General features: G+C 47.7%; 1 protein-coding gene across 1 annotated transcript; it reads right to left on the bottom strand.

Annotated features, from left to right (window-relative positions):
* Window positions 1-2353: 2353 nt before the first annotated feature.
* Window positions 2354-15223, bottom strand: tdrd12 (tudor domain containing 12). The gene is made up of 35 exons (XM_068723403.1): window positions 15199-15223; window positions 14882-14934; window positions 14326-14490; window positions 14089-14225; window positions 13590-13709; window positions 13435-13490; window positions 13253-13338; window positions 12999-13155; window positions 12290-12440; window positions 12101-12148; window positions 11970-12026; window positions 11716-11835; window positions 11497-11562; window positions 11270-11330; window positions 11035-11142; window positions 10765-10947; window positions 10511-10664; window positions 10192-10319; window positions 9866-10057; window positions 9623-9751; window positions 8277-8394; window positions 7918-8057; window positions 7598-7827; window positions 6948-7029; window positions 6677-6852; window positions 6281-6488; window positions 6004-6096; window positions 5764-5921; window positions 5423-5680; window positions 4623-4684; window positions 4209-4269; window positions 3873-3986; window positions 3237-3390; window positions 3101-3161; window positions 2354-2993 (listed from the first exon to the last, which is right to left on the bottom strand). The coding sequence occupies exons 2-35, from the start codon at window positions 14903-14905 to the stop codon at window positions 2920-2922; spliced, it is 4131 nt and encodes a 1376-aa protein (XP_068579504.1). The 5' UTR covers window positions 14906-14934; window positions 15199-15223; the 3' UTR covers window positions 2354-2919.
* Between the last annotated feature and the right edge of the window lie 679 nt (window positions 15224-15902).

Genomic DNA, 15902 nt, shown 5'->3' with positions numbered 1-15902 from the left:
AAAGACACTCATATCTACGTAAAGAGCGGGTCGTCTTTCACACAGTCCGCCATGTTTCTACAGTAGCTCAGAACGGACAAACACTAACCAACACTAACAATCATTAACCAACACTAACAAACACTAACCAACAGTAACAATCATTAACCAACACTAACAATCATTAACACACACTAACCAACACTAACAATCATTAACCAACACTAACAATCATTAACCAACACTAACCAACACTAACAATCATTAACCAACACTAACAATCATTAACCAACACTAACAATCATTAACCAACACTAACCAACACTAACAATCATTAACCAACACTAACAATCATTAACCAACACTAACAATCTTTAACCAACACTAACAAACACTAACGAACGCTAACCAACAGTAATAATCATTAACCAACACTAACCAACACTAACAATCATTAACCAACACTAACAGTCTTTAACCAACACTAACAAACACTAACGAACGCTCACCAACAGTAACAATCATTAACCAACACTAACCAACACTAACAATCATTAACCAACACTAACAATCATTAACCAACACTAACAAACACTAACGAACGCTAACCAACAGTAATAATCATTAACCAACACTAACAATCATTAACCAACACTAACCAACACTAACAATCATTAACCAACACTAATCAACACTAACAATCATTAACCAACACTAACAATCATTAACCAACACTAACAAACACTAACGAACGCTAACCAACAGTAACAATCATTAACCAACACTAACCAACACTAACAATCATTAACCAACACTAACCAACACTAACAATCATTAACCAACACTTATCAACACTAACAATCATTAACCAACACTAACAATCATTAACCAATTCTAACCAACACTAACAATCATTAACCAACACTAACGAACACTAACCAACACTAACAATCATTAACCAACACTAACGAACACGAATCAACACTAACAATCATTAACCAACACTAACAATCATTAACCAACACTAACAATCATTAACCAACACTAACCAACGCTAGCGAACACTAACCAATGCTAACAATCATTAACCAACACTAACCAACACTAACAATCATTAACCAACACTAACAATCACTAACCAACACTAACAATCATTAACCAACACTAACCAACACTAACTAACACTAGCGAACACTAACCAACACTAGCTCTGGTCAGTGACGTAGCATTACCTAAAGGTAGCGATGGCTAACAAAAATCGTCACACAAACACGATGCGTCAGCGACCCTGGAGGACAACAGGATATGAGGACAAGAGGACAAGAAGACGAAAAGTTCTTCATTCTTTCTAAACTCCACTCAGAAATGTTTTTATTGAAATCTTAGATTTGTTTCCGGTGAGATATTAATGACTTTATAAAGTGACTTTGTTGTTCGCTGCTCTAGAAACTATATTTAGTTAAATCCACATTATAAATAACTTCTAATCCTGTTCTGAAGTTTATAAAACACTATTTATGTGCTCCTTATTATATGTCTTGATGAGCGCTCCCTGAAGTACTAAAATCCTCAGTACCTGTCTCCACCTCATGGGCCACCGTAGTTGTCAGATATTGTTGCTTGCTATCTGCACTCTCACCACTAGATGGTGCTAAATCTAACACACTGTTCCTTTAATTAACTTCTGGAAGAGGATCTGGACCAAATCTTTACACCCTTCGTCTGAACACCGCCGGGCTGTGAAGCGTTGTGCAACAAACTTAATTCAAACTCAAAAACAAGCGGTGACGTTCAATCTCGCCAAAAAAACAAATGAAAGTGGCCCTTAGAGGCATCCCGGTAGTTCTGTCAACATTAATAATGAGCCAACCAACACCCGGCGATGTACGCGACCAATGAGCCGCGACGTACAAACCTGCTCCAAAAGAACATCAAACTCACTAAAGCAGTCTCGTTACAGTATTATTACAAATAGAAAGAATAATCACCAGAAAAGGATTTCTGTCACAACCTGGCAACCCAGAAGTTGCTATTATAAACTGATCTACAGTACATTATGAATGAAACATGAATGACGCCATGAGTTAAAACTCATTAACCGTTTTATAAATTAATACTATTAATAATTAAGTCATTTTAACTTTATTTTTCATGTTTTTGATCAACACCAACACATGTGGATTGAAGCGGAATATTTCGTTAGATTTGCATCCGAGGCAAATTTGTGATTTTGGGCTATACAAAATAAATAGAACATTTTGTGAACATCTTTCTGTTTTCGATCAACTTAAAACTTTTGGACTTTATGACGCTCTGGAAATGTTTGGATCACGAATTCTACAAATAGTACAAAACTAAGAATATTTGATCCTCCGAACATATTTGGACTCTGGCAGATCAGTGTGTCCTTCTACTCTGTGAGCCGACATGTAGTATTTGATTGCATGTTTAATGTCAGTTGATGTGGACAGTTACATTATTCAGTCATGAGCTCGGGTGCCTGGGACACACTGGATTTTAATTTGGGCTTAAAATACAACATACTACACAAAATACTCCCAACAGGGGGACACCGTTTGTCTCAACGGTGACGGCAAACGCTGTCTTGTGGTACAAGAATATAAAAAAAGTCTGAAGGGCGAATCGATTTTTGCAACCGACTGTTGAGTTTGGCTGAAAACACAAATATAATACAAACGTACTGAAACACTTCATCACTAAACAAATTTTCCACATTAAAAGGTTTGTTTCTGATGACAGGAGGAGTCGCATCCTGTGGAGCTATAGAGTCTGAGCCTCTTACTTTATTACCAATTGATGAACCGGTGAAATAAGTTATTACAATCTAAAGAAATCATTTGAACTCAAACAGCCGGGTCAGATGTTCAGATAACGGAACAATCTGCAACAATTCAGTCTATTTCTATATCTTATGAATCTTCAGTCGCTCTCACTGCCGCTGTCCGAGTTCACATACCGGTTGTCCTCTCCAGTGTCCGCGACAAAACACAGTCCTGAAGACCCAACCGGGAAAAGCACAGGCGTCACTTCAACACAGCAGGACGGCAAAGACGACGCATTCTCCTTCAACATGACACCGTTAAAACGCTCAGGTTCTCACCATTCGGGGTTCCGTCTTCGTCCTCCTCAAAGTGCTCCATGTCGTAGGTCACGAAGATATTCTGAGGAGAGAAATGAACTGGAGTTAAAGGTGGACTTTGAAAACCTATATTTCTGCTGTGGTCTGAGTCCAGTACCCTGTTCTTCAGGAGTCTCTCCCAGTAGCCCTGCTGCCGTTTCACCAGTTTGAGGACCGGCTCACCGGACTTCATCTCCCAGCGGCACCGCTCAGCAGAGACGAGACCGTGGAGATGGAGGTCGGCTCTGTAGGTCCGACCGTTCACTGAGCAACTGGAGGGAGAGAGAGACACAGAGACAGACAGACAGACAGAAAGTAGTGAATGTAGGACGTGGAGTGAAGCTCCTCTGAATGTAGGAGGTGGAGTGAAGCTCCTCTGAATGTAGGAGGTGGAGTGAAGCTCCTCTGAATGTAGGAGGTGGAGTGAAGCTCCACTGAATGTAGGATGTGGAGTGAAGCTCTATGGAGTGAAGCTCCTCTGAATGTAGGAGGTGGAGTGAAGCTCTATGGAGTGAAGCTCCTCTGAATGTAGGAGGTGGAGTGAAGCTCTATGGAGTGAAGCTCCACTGAATGTAGGATGTGGAGTGAAGCTCTATGGAGTGAAGCTCCTCTGAATGTAGGAGGTGGAGTGAAGCTCCTCTGAATGTAGGATGTGGAGTGAAGCTCTATGGAGTGAAGCTCCTCTGAATGTAGGAGGTGGAGTGAAGCTCCTCTGAATGTAGGATGTGGAGTGATCGGTCTGCTCCTCACAGACCTGTAGACGACTCTGTCGGGGTAGAAGTCACAGCGCTGGCTCTCCGGGTTCCTCAGCTTCACCGTCACGATGACGCAGTCGGACGTCTGGTACCAACGGGCCGGAGGGTGGAAACTAACAAAACACATCACGACAGTTAACATCGTGATCACGTGTGGCAGCAGAGCTCAGCTTCAGCCTCCAGAAGTAGATAAAGACGAGCAGGAGAAGTAAACGAATCAGTGGTCTGCTTGGTGTGTGTTGACGTCTTGTTCTCTTATAGAGACACCATCAGCTTGTTCTCTATACTAATGATTAACCGCTGAGCTTAATGGAGTAACTGAATGTGAATTGTACCTTTTGGTGGAGTCGTCACAGTCCTGCTGAATGCTGCTTTGATCGTCTCCTGCAGGAACAGCTGAGCACAGAGACCAGGTCCAGATTATCAACCACAACGTGGGACAAACCAGATTCTGTTTTCACTTTACATGTGGAAGCAGAAACAATCAACCACCCCCACACACACACACACACACACACAGAGACGGAGAGAGAGAGAGAAAGACAGACAGAGAGAGACAGAAAGAGAGAAAGACAGACAGACAGACAGAGAGAGAAAGACAGACAGAGGCAGAGAGAGAGAGAGAGAGAGAGAGAGAGAGAGAGAGAGAGAGACAGACAGAGACATGTAATCTGACTGTCACAATAAAAAGTGTGATTTATGAGTAATTATTATTATTATTATTATTATTATGTTATTGTTATTTTTACCTCCGGGGTTGAGGTGAGCAGCCTGTCTGGTCTTTGGGAGAAGTTCTCCTCCATCCCCGATCCTGAGAGTCAAAATAAAAACAGCTTGGGTTCAGTTCTACATGTGAACCAAGAACCATGTGGACCCACCGAGGTCCTGATACCGTTAACACCTGTGACTGATAATCATGTGACTAAACTATTTAATACCAAACTTCATATTCATGCATAACATTTCCTTTATCTGAAGATGCATAAATATTACATCACTGAAGTTTATAGTGAAGAACTAAAGCTAGCTAGATGCTACAGCCAGCTAACACTGCTAGCTAGAGCGTCGGTTACATATTGTAACCCCAGGTTCTATGAGTAGAGGCGTAGCCCTCTAAGAGCTGATCAGAGACTCCTCTCTGAGACCAGAAGGGTTTCCTTTCATCTCACGGGAAACAAGAGAAGAACATTTATGTATTTATAATTCATCCAGTTCTGTTTGAAATCTGACAAGAAATATTGTTGAGATATTATTCAATTGAACTTTCTTTATTTGATTTGACAGTCGGTCGTTGACATACAGACGTTAATACAACTGTTGGCAAATTAATGACATATGGAGCTAAATCATAGTTAAAGACTATTTTAACATTTCGGACCTTTGCATGAAGACATTGTCTCTACTGCTCTACGTCATCGGCTAAACTCGCAACACGACTGACGGCGGCATTGAGAAGAGAAAATGAAATACTAAACAGGATGAAAGGGAACGATAGTTGGAACATGTGATCCTAAATACCCGAAGCCTAAATAATGACCAACTTATTTACTTCAGATCAGCTGTGTGGGCGTCTCTCTGTCCCACAGCAGCCCGGCGGTCCAGCAGGGGTTTCTGATCACACACTGGAGACAGGTGGAGCTCAGGTCCTGCCGGGACCGGAGACCGGATCGTCGGAGACACCGGATTCAGCGGCTCGAGGAGAGGAAGGTCAGCGGGCCAGCCGACCTCGGCCGCTCTGACGGCGTCGGCCAGAACCTCCACCTCGGCTTTGATCCGGACCTCCAGAGACGCCGGCCCGTCCCCCGACCTACGAACAACAGAGCAGCGCCTCATTGGTCTCGGCGTCGGTGGCCGACGGGTTGCGTACCCACCGCTCCAGTGGTTCCTTACTCAGAGATGCGAGCCGCCTCCTCGTCCTCCTGGCAGAGCGCCCTCAGCAGGTCCAGATGCTCCTGGTTGCTGGTTCCCATCCCGGTGTTCAGGATCTCTGACTGCACGCTGTACTCGTTGATCACAGTCTTCATACCTGGAACCTGGGACACACGCACCTGGGGGGGGAAAATGTAAAATATTTTGTGGAGCCAACTGCACCAAAACAGTCCAGTCTAATGACCGACGGTAGAAACTCACCATGGGGTCAACAAACACCGTGTTTCCCAGACTGAACACCGCTCTGGCTCGGTGCTGCAGGCCTCGGATCTTCTGGTTGATCGCTCTGGTGACCTGAGAGGCAAAACAAGCGTTCCATCAATCACACGAGCGCCACGCCACCGCTTGTTGTTCACAGGACGGACGCTTCTGCTCAAGGGCACAACGTCCAGGACCGGAGGAGCCACACATGTGAGCAGAGTCTAAATAAGAGGTCTAAACACAGAACTAGCGGTGATGTGTTGCAGAGCAGGAGAACCTTAGGGTGCCAGTCGGCCTCGGCGTCGATGGGTTTGACCCGGCAGACGACGATCTCCACGGCCTGGCCGGGCAGAGAGTGGAAGCGCTCCGGGAGCTGGAGGATCTGATGGGATTTCACCTCCTCCTCCTTCCCCACGTCAATAAAGAGAACCAAGACGCTGAAGAACAGCCGGTCGCCTCTGTCTGGGACGGACAGGACCTTCACCCTGCAGGGCAGCACACAGTGGTGTTATCTACCTTCGTGAGTCCGTCCTTCATAGAACCTGAACCGTCTTTAGTGACGGTGCTTTTAAAGGTTCTGGACCCTCATCTTGGTGTGAGCTTCAGGGACATTTAATCTACATTCTGAAGTCAAAATATAACATTTTTAAAAACGGGATTAAGAATGTCCGACCTGTGGAAGACCTGGTCCTCCTGCACGGCGTAGAAGCCTCCCTCCAGCACCTCCTCGGCTCCGGGTTTCCTGTCGGCGTAGTAAGCCGTCATCTCAGACGCCACGCCTCCTCCGTCCTCCTCCTGGACGACGCGGCCGTAGAACACCGACGCCGTCTTGATGTAGAGAGGCACCACCTGAGGAGCGGTCGTGCGAGAAGAAGACATTTGGTTCAATGTGGTGCAGCAGAGGACGACGCTACGGTAGAGACAACGGAGACGAAGGTCCTCACCTCTATGACTCCTGAGGAAGGAAGCGCCGACTGGTCCAGTTTGGGGATGAATCTGTGACGGTCGGGACACACACTGCTGTCTCTGCACCACACACACACACACACACACACACACACACACACACACACACACACACACACACAGTGTTATTTACTCAATCTGAACCAGGTGTTGGAGCCATGATGTAGTTTGTTTATTTCGTCTTTGAGGGAAACACAAGGTGAATTTACACATGCAGTTCTGGCATTGAACACGGGGGAGCATTCATGTAACAGTGCAGATAGGTGTGTGTAGGTGTGTGTAGGTGTGTGTGTGTGTGTGTGTGTGTGTGTGTGTGTGTAAGGGAAGCTCACAGTTTCTTTTTGACCGACGGTCGGATCGCCTCCTTATTCGGCTGCTCAAACTCACCGAACCTCTGCTAGCATGTAGCTTAGCTTAGCACGTAAACACGTTACTTAGTCTGTTGCGTTCAGGGGCAGCGGTTAATAGCGGACAGCCCGGTGTCACAGAACACTATCAGGCGAACGTAACGTTGAGAACTGAGTTTGAAATGTTCACATTATTCAGTTTTCTGCATCGAGTCGTAATCTTTAAGAGAATCCATTTTCCCCCTTCTGTGAATTAAACTTGTAGAACGAGAGAAGCTGACCTGCAGACTCCAAAGCTCTTGAGGTAGCTGCAGAGAGGCCTGTCGGTCTTCTGGTCCTCCCGGGCCACGTGGACCCCCTGAGCGAAGGCCAGCAGCTCGGAGGGCAGCAGGGCGTCGGTTCTCCTCAGGTAACGCAGAACCCCGACCACGTGACAGGCGTTCCTCTCAGAGATCAGCAGCACCGACCTGGTGGGACGAGGGAGGCTCCTCGTCTGGTCCTCGGGGGAGACCTCGGTAGACAAATACATATTAATAATAACAACAACAACAACAACAAAGTTCAGCTTTCAGCTGCAGACGTGGACACTGAATGTTCTCACTCGCTCAGAGAGGTTTCTGAAGTTCTCGGCCATAAAGGAGAGCCGGCCGCCGAAGAGTTTGGGTGAAGTGGGGAAGCCGTAGTGGACGACGCAGGAGGCGTCTCTGACTCCCAGACACTTCAGACACTCGGTGGAGGTCACTAGAGGACAAACAGAGTCACACGTTCAGTGAGAGGATCTAAATGTCTCTACTGTTGATGATGTTCTGATCGACGCCGCCGGGTGGAAACCGGACATCGTGTGTGTGTGTGTGTGTGTGTGTGTGTGTACACACACACACACACACACACACACACACACACACACACACACACACACACACACACACACACACACACACACACACACGTTGAGTTTACCCAGAATGACGTGAGTTCCAGGCCTGATGTCTTTCCTCCACTGCTGGATGACGAAGTCTAACTGGTGAGTTAACCCCTCGTGGGTCTTGAGGCAGAACGCCGATCTGCTGCTCACGGCCTGAAGAGCGGAAACGTTACACTGGTCAGTTCAAGGAGGACAGCGCTTCGGTTTCTCTTTCCACCATCGGTGCACTCCATCTGTAGGTGGTGCATGTGGATGAAGAGAGGAGCTCATATCTGACTCTTAATATCTATTTCATGTTGCTGTGAAAACATCTCATTTTACTTTGAACTTTAAAAATGTACCTTCACCCGATACTTGTTTTTACTGAATGGAGCTTGAACGCATCATCGTCTAACTTGTCTAACGCAACCTCCGTTAACGTTAGCAGCTAACGGCTAACGTTAACTAGCTCTCCTCCTGTCGATTTAAACACAGATTTGTTGTTCACGGAACAAGGAGAGTGTTTACCACAGGAGTGATGCACTAGTTTGCACATGTGCAGGAGAGTGTTTACCACAGGAGTGATGCACTAGTTTGCACATGTGCAGTAGAGTGTTTACCACAGGAGTGATGCACTAGTTTGCACATGTGCAGGAGAGTGTTTACCACAGGAGTGATGCACTAGTTTGCACATGTGCAGTAGAGTGTTTACCACAGGAGTGATGCACTAGTTTGCACATGTGCAGTAGAGTGTTTACCACAGGAGTGATGCACTAGTTTGCACATGTGCAGTAGAGTGTTTACCACAGGAGTGATGCACTAGTTTGCACATGTGCAGTAGTGATCAGGCAGGACGTAGGGATCTGGTAGCGAGTGACATGTGTTGTTGTTGTTGTTGTTGTTGTTCCTGTGTAGCGTAAATGAGCAGATAAATAATACGATAGCGTCGGATCGGTGCGTAGAATCACATACTCTCTGATACCCGATCCAACATTTTAGGCTTTATCAGGTGTTTCTGATACCGGTATCGAAAACAAACAAAGGACGTCTTGTTTCTTTAACTGTTGGTATGTCAAGTTTGTACTATTATAGACACAGTGTACTTCACAGTAGAAGGACATGTACTGTATGTAGGTTCATCTGTTGGGCTCACATTGATCCTAAATCAAAGACAGTATAACTGCCATCAGCGTTTCCTGCAGAAGTCCGTCTCATGAGGACGTCTCCAGTCTGCGCAATCAATAAGACTCTTAATGCGTTTTGTGGTCGATTATTTAGCAAATGACGACTCTCTGCTCGGCAGGACGAGACCTCTCGGCTGAGCTCGCTCAGAGCGAGAGACACTCGATCGGCCGGCTTGACTTAAATGAGTCGACGGAGAAATCTGAAGCCTCGGCATCACCTGGAACACGTCTTCAACCTCCTGAGCCGAGTTGGCTACGATCAGAGTCTTCTGGCCGACGTCGGGGTTGAAATCCAACGCACCCAACAGCACCGAGACCTTGCTGCTCTCCAGAGTCATGAGGGTGATCTGCAGGAAGACAAAGAGAGCATCCGCACACATCAGAACCTCACAGCGGAGCGTCAGGTCTGCACTGCAACTGGGAACAGACGCTCCATCAAGATGGACTCATTGGAGACGGACCTGCTGGACGTCACCGTAGAGAGCGGCTTCCTCGGGGACGGTCACGACAATGCACGGGAACGGCATGTGATTGGCTACCAAACCCTCCATGTGACCGGTCCATCGTTTGGCCACGGCGACGAGCTGCTGGGGACAGGAGGCGTTCTCCTCGCTGGACGTCACCTTCTGGAAATGCTGCAAAATGGTCGCCATCTAACAGGAGAACGTCCCGTCGTTCACAGAGACCGGCGGCAGAGTTTTTAACTTTGAGCGGAGGAGACGGACGATGCATAAATACATGTATTCACGGGGGCGGTGATGAGGGCGAATGAGGAGCAGACGGTCACCTGATCCGGAGCGAGAGTGAAGAGGCGGTCGGCCTCGTCCAGCACCAGGTGGTAGACGCGCAGGAGCAGGAAGCAGTGGCAGGACAGCAGACGGACCAGACTGAAGGGAGTGGTCACCAACAGCAGGCCTGGTCACAGCGCAGAGAGGAGACCGTTTATTGCAGTTAAATCACAGCAAGATGTTGTGTTCATACAACCGCAGTGAACCAGCTAGACACAGTGACTACAGCTCCAATGCGTAATAATAAATGCATTGTGGGGATTTTCTCTAAGAAATTCACAAATGTTGGGCCGTCACTAGCGGACTGAGAGGACTCACAGTTTTTGGGGATCCTGACGGCCTTGGCCTCGTCTTTGCCGGTGCCCAGCAGCAGGATGACGGGGTGGAGGACGGAGGCAACCTTCATCTCCTCCAGAAGGTCGTACACCGCCTGGACCTTCTCCCAGCCGGGACACAGCAGCACCACTACGGGCTGCAGGTCACAACAAGAAAAGCAACCACCTTTCTTACAACAATAAGGACGGCACGAGTGGATCAGAGGGTCTGAATCGACGCAGTGGCCATGTTCTCACCCCCGTTCTGGAGGTGAGGGAGGCGAAGACGGAGTTGAGCAGGACGTGGGTGAGGAGCGGGGCGAGGTAGCCGAGGGGCCGGTCGGCGTCGTGGGAGACGACGACGGTGTTGCATCCTCGGCTCACAGACGGCCAGCTGTACCGGTCGGCCGCAGACAGAGCGCCGTACTGCTTCTTCATCACCTGGAGGCAGAGCGGCCGCCGGGTCAGACTGGGCTCAAGCGTGTGAGAGTTTAAAAGGCGTCAGAGCGCATCGTCGTCGGCATTTACCCGACGGAGAGCGTCCGTGATGGGGGCGTCGTCCAGGCTGCTGCAGGGCTCCACTGGGAGGGCAGAGTGCACCAGGATCCCAGTCCTCCTGGGATCACTGGGAGCAGCCTGAGGACAGCCAGGAGGCCGGAGAACCAAAGACACACGAGACAGTGACTCATCATCATCATCATCATCATCATCTACTCACTAGACTGACTCTGAGCAGCTCAAACAGCCTGAGGAGGAACCCTACCGCGTCGCCTGCAGCGTCTGGATCGGGGTTCAGGGGCTCCGGGTTCAGCCACTCTAAAAGGCTTCAGACACAGTTCGGATAAGAGACCTGGGACAGCTTGAGTGTTGGAAGGTGTTTTCACCTCCAGAAGACAAACGAGTAGTTTACAAACCTCCTGCCTGCTTTGCATATAGTCTGTTTGTTGCTCTATTAGCACGCTAGCTGAACTAGCTGCTTCCTCAGCTCACCGTGAACAGGCCCAGTCCTCTTCGCTGCTCCACGTCTTCTCTGCGGGTCCCGATTCCTCCGATCTACTCGAGATAAAAACAACGAAGAAGAAGAAGAAGAAGAAGAAAACGTCTTCCTATTTTAAAAACAGACCTCTGGTGTTTGTCTTTGTGGAAGAGCTGCTCGTCCTTCTACTTTATTTAGTTCTTAATCAGCTACGTGTGAAATTTGACTTTTACGAGGACATTTGAACAACTAAACTGGAGAGCAAGAGCTCAGCGTACACTTCCTGTCCTGAGCAGCTGCTGGAGGCCGCGGTCGTCTCCTCAGGTCCACCGTCTTGTAGCTCTTCATGCTGGAAGAAGAACACAAGCTTTTGGATCCAGATTCATTGTTCAAACCTGAACTGCAGGAGTCTGGAGCCCCGTTGGTAGCACTCACAGCCCTGCCAGGGCGTCTGCAGATCGCGTGGTAGAAACACTTCCTGTATGTACTCACAGAGGGAGCCGCCTGCTGGTAGCTGCTGCCAGGATTCAGAAACTTCAGGAACCTGTTTGGGGACGAGAGACGTGCCGTTTGGTCTCAGCCAATCACAGGAGACCATGTGACTGAGGCGATTCTCACCTGAACAGACTGAGGTCGTTGGTCAGAGCCGCAGCCAGAGACGAGTCACTGGACACCAGAGCAGAGTTAAGAGGAGTGTGTGAACAAACCCCTCTGCAGAAATGTTTTCAGTAAGTGATGACATATCTCATCTGGACTATTGTCTCCGCTCAACAGTGAACATCTGGACTGAACCAGATGTGCGCTCACCTCTCTGCAGCAGCAGCAGCGTCTTCTTCCTCAGAGGTCTTCGGCTCGTGTTGTGGTCTCCGGAGCAGCAGAGAGGTCAGAAGTGAAGGATTGTGGGTATTAACCGGAGAGCTGATGGTTCCGACGGCAGAATCCAAGCTGGAAGAAAGAGCTGAAAACAAGCATCAGTGCAGACGGCAGTACAGGAAACCAAAGTCTAAACCTTTAAGGATGTTTTGGAGCCTCTAGTTTGGCGTTTTGGTCGTCGCCATCTTGTTTTTTGCAACCAGTGAACAGGAAGTGACCACATCTGAGGAGGAGTGACGTAGAGACCTGTCAATCAGTGTGTAGCCCCGCCCTTAAAGCATCCCCTCTTTATGGTCTGTTTGACTCTAAATGGAGCATAATGTACTAAATGAACATCATGCTGTATTGAAGAAGACTGTAAACTAGAGATTGAGACCATAAACTCATGTTTACAATGTTTACTGAGGGAATAAATCAAGAGAGAAGTAGAGTCATTTTAGACTAGACTTCTATACAAGCAGAGGAGTCGCCCCCTGGTGGACACTAGAGAGAATGCAGCTTTAACACGTGAAGCTTTGGCTTCACTCGTCATGTCTGTGTGGAGCTCACCATGTTTGACCCGACTGTGGCTGCGTTAGCTACAGATGTCCACGTTAAGTCTTGAGCTACAGGACCTGAACAGGAAGTCACATTCGTCTCTTACCGGGAGCCGGTTGGGACGTTTGTGCCGTCGGCTTGTTTGCGGTCGAGCTTTGGGTCAAGATGCTGGAGGACAACATGACGGGACGTTGGTCCACCTCGTCCAGACCGCCGCCGTAATACGCAAACTTCTTGGCCACCAGATCGTCGTTCACACAGATCTGAGAAAATGATGATCTGGTGTCATATTCTTGTGTCAGACTAAATGTTTGAGCTAGTGTGACTTGTTGAATCCTAAACTGTGGGGTCAAAGTTCACCTTGACGTTCCCGACGGTCAGGTAGAGCTCAACGGCGGTGCAGTCTGACTCGGATTCGAGCAACACGGCCTCCGTCCGAGTCGACGCTGATGGAAGGAAGCAAACGTATTAACATCGGTGTCATCAGCAGCAGCTGTCTTCTAAGAGGTCACATGCAGAGACGTAAGGAGCGTGTTGCTCACCTCGCAGCAGGTTGTGCAGGTAGAGTGTAGCAGAGCTGTCCCACTGAGAGGACGGGCTGCAGAGGACAAGGACAAACGCATCACGAGGACTTCACAACGTGGGTTAAGGAGACAGCGTTACTGTTCTACCGCAATTCAAAACGCCATCGACATACATGAGCCTCGCCTTCTCCTCATAGACGGACACCCGCAGGGTTGTTGGTTTGATTCCCGCCAGGTGGAACCTCCTCATCCAGAAGGGCAGCTGGAGGAAGGTCTGCGTCGCGACTCGGATCCTTGTGGGGCCGAGACGAGACACACACACACACACACACACACACACACACACACACACACACACACACACACACACACACACACCAAAGTTAAGAATCAAACAGCAGAGCAGCACAAACATGTAAAATGAACATGTTTTTAATGGATACAGCTGGACACCGATCAATCGTCTTCTCATAGTAATAGTAGAGCTGCTCCCTCTTAGTCCAGTGGTCAACTAATCCACTGTTTGAGTCTCAAACTACAAGATCTCTAGTTGATTTGTCGTTGTTTCTTTCATGCTAATTGCTGACATAACAGTCCTGTATTTTGGGCTAATGCGTTAGAATGACAGCGGTGGTGCTGCGTGGAGGAGGACCGGCACAGTTCAGGTCTTACTGGTCCGACGGGACGACGAGCCGCCCTCCGTGGTCCACCAGGAGGCAGCGAGCCCGACAGGACACCGAGTCCACGGCGATGGACTCCACCACGGCCCGACACCACGACTTCATCACCGAACAGTACACCACACACACCTGAGGGGGAGCACAGAGAAACACGCGTTCCAGTCCACATCCAAGACCAGGACCCACACCTGGATCAGGCGTGGAAGAACTCAGGGAGGCGCTGCTTCACCTGCCCCTCCTCCAGAGACGTGGGCTTCAGCTTGAGCGGGTCCTGAGTCTCGACGCGGTAGAAGAGGTTCATCTGAGCCAGCAGTCTGTCGTACTGGTCTGTGGGCTCCGGGTCACCGCCGGGACCCCGAACAACCCGACCCCAGAGGCGAGACGGGCTCTCCACCTGCAGAGGCCAGAGAGGACCGTCACACCGGAGGCACCAGAACCGGGTCCACTTGTACAGATAGACCCTCTATAGATCCAGTCACTGAGGATTGTCCTGGTGACTGTTTTACTGTTTATATAAAATAAAACAGTCTATAAGAGGCAAAGCACGAGCTAAACTGTGACGTCACGGTGCAACGTTCAACGTCAAGAGTTAATAAATTAATAGACAGTTAAAAAAATATATAAATAACATGAGGAAACCCCCCAAAGTCCTCCTAACGTCTGTCTGAACTGCGTCATGGCGTCGACTGGCCTGGCAGCACGCGCACTAATTAACGTGTCAACCGTTAACTTGAATCTATTAGATATATAAATATATGTAGAGATATATACACTTCACCACTTACCTTCATAATGGAGATGTTCAGCATGGTGTTTGTGTGTCTTTCCTCTATCGACTCTGAAAGAAAACACGACTAGTTAGCTGACTAACTCAGAGATTAGTTAGCGGTCTTTGCACACGAGACTACACCCTCTCGCGCCTGTATGCTAGCTACTGATAGCCAACGTTAGCTTACCGGCGTCGTTACACTTGTTTCGCGACAGAAACTAGCACTTGAAAAAATGCACCTGGGTGAAGCCGAATTTGTCAGGTGTTCATTTAAGCGACGTTTAGTATTTTTTTCCTGTTTGATTTCCGTCTAATTTAAGCCGTAAACCGTACCTGTGTGTGTGAGCTTCTGGACGGGGAGCAGCAGGTGGATCGGCCTCAAAGCCAGAAAGGGGGAGGGGCTCTTGATTCCGGCTGTGACCGCTAGAGGGCGCTGTGGACACGGTAGAAGCACCAGGTGAGAGGGTGGTCCTGTTGTTGTGTTTCACCTTCATTTATTAAATATGGTTTACTCTATTCCTGTCAATAACAACATACTGTACAAGTTGATTTAACAAGGTGTGAATTATGATTTAATGTGTTAACATTTGTGATTTCACCCTTTGAAAATACTCCACTACAAGTACAAGTATGCAAGTATTATCAGTAAAATGTAGGTGTACTTAAAGTAGCCTTCATGATCTGTTGATTAATACTGCTGCATTGATGTATACGTTCCATTTTAATTTAATTTAATTCCTTTTTATAATAACTTCATTGAGAGAGGAACAAAATCAATGAACAAAGAAAGAAAGGATGAAAGGATGCAGAACTAGAAGAAAAACAAGCTACGGCTGTATGTGTTCAAGACCTTTTCAAACAATAAATGTGAGAATAAAGGTAGGAAATACACTTAGTGGAGTAAAAAGTACAATATGTACCTCTGAGATGTAGTAAAGTAAAAAGTGTCATGAAGTATAAATACACAAGTAAATTCCCTCAAAGTGTTCCTTAAATCCAGAACTTGATTAAATGTGAAATAAAAAGACAAATCAGTT

This window comes from Cebidichthys violaceus, unplaced genomic scaffold (assembly GCF_023349555.1).
Source record: "Cebidichthys violaceus isolate CVI_PGR_0920_01 unplaced genomic scaffold, fCebVio1.0.p SCAF_3, whole genome shotgun sequence".
Classification (NCBI taxonomy): Eukaryota; Metazoa; Chordata; class Actinopteri; order Perciformes; family Stichaeidae; genus Cebidichthys; species Cebidichthys violaceus.
The sequence above is the reverse complement of the archived record's forward strand: the minus strand, read 5'-3'. Positions and strand labels throughout refer to the sequence as shown.

Coding starts and splice junctions, on each gene's coding strand:
- tdrd12 (XM_068723403.1), bottom strand. CDS start 14,905: ATGCTGAACATCTCCATTATGAAG. Junction 11,143..11,269: donor CAGACGCTGCAGGCGACGCG/GTAGGGTTCCTC, acceptor GGCTGTCCTCAG/GCTGCTCCCAGTGATCCCAG. Junction 5,922..6,003: donor CGGTGTTTGTTGACCCCATG/GTGAGTTTCTAC, acceptor TTCCCCCCCCAG/GTGCGTGTGTCCCAGGTTCC.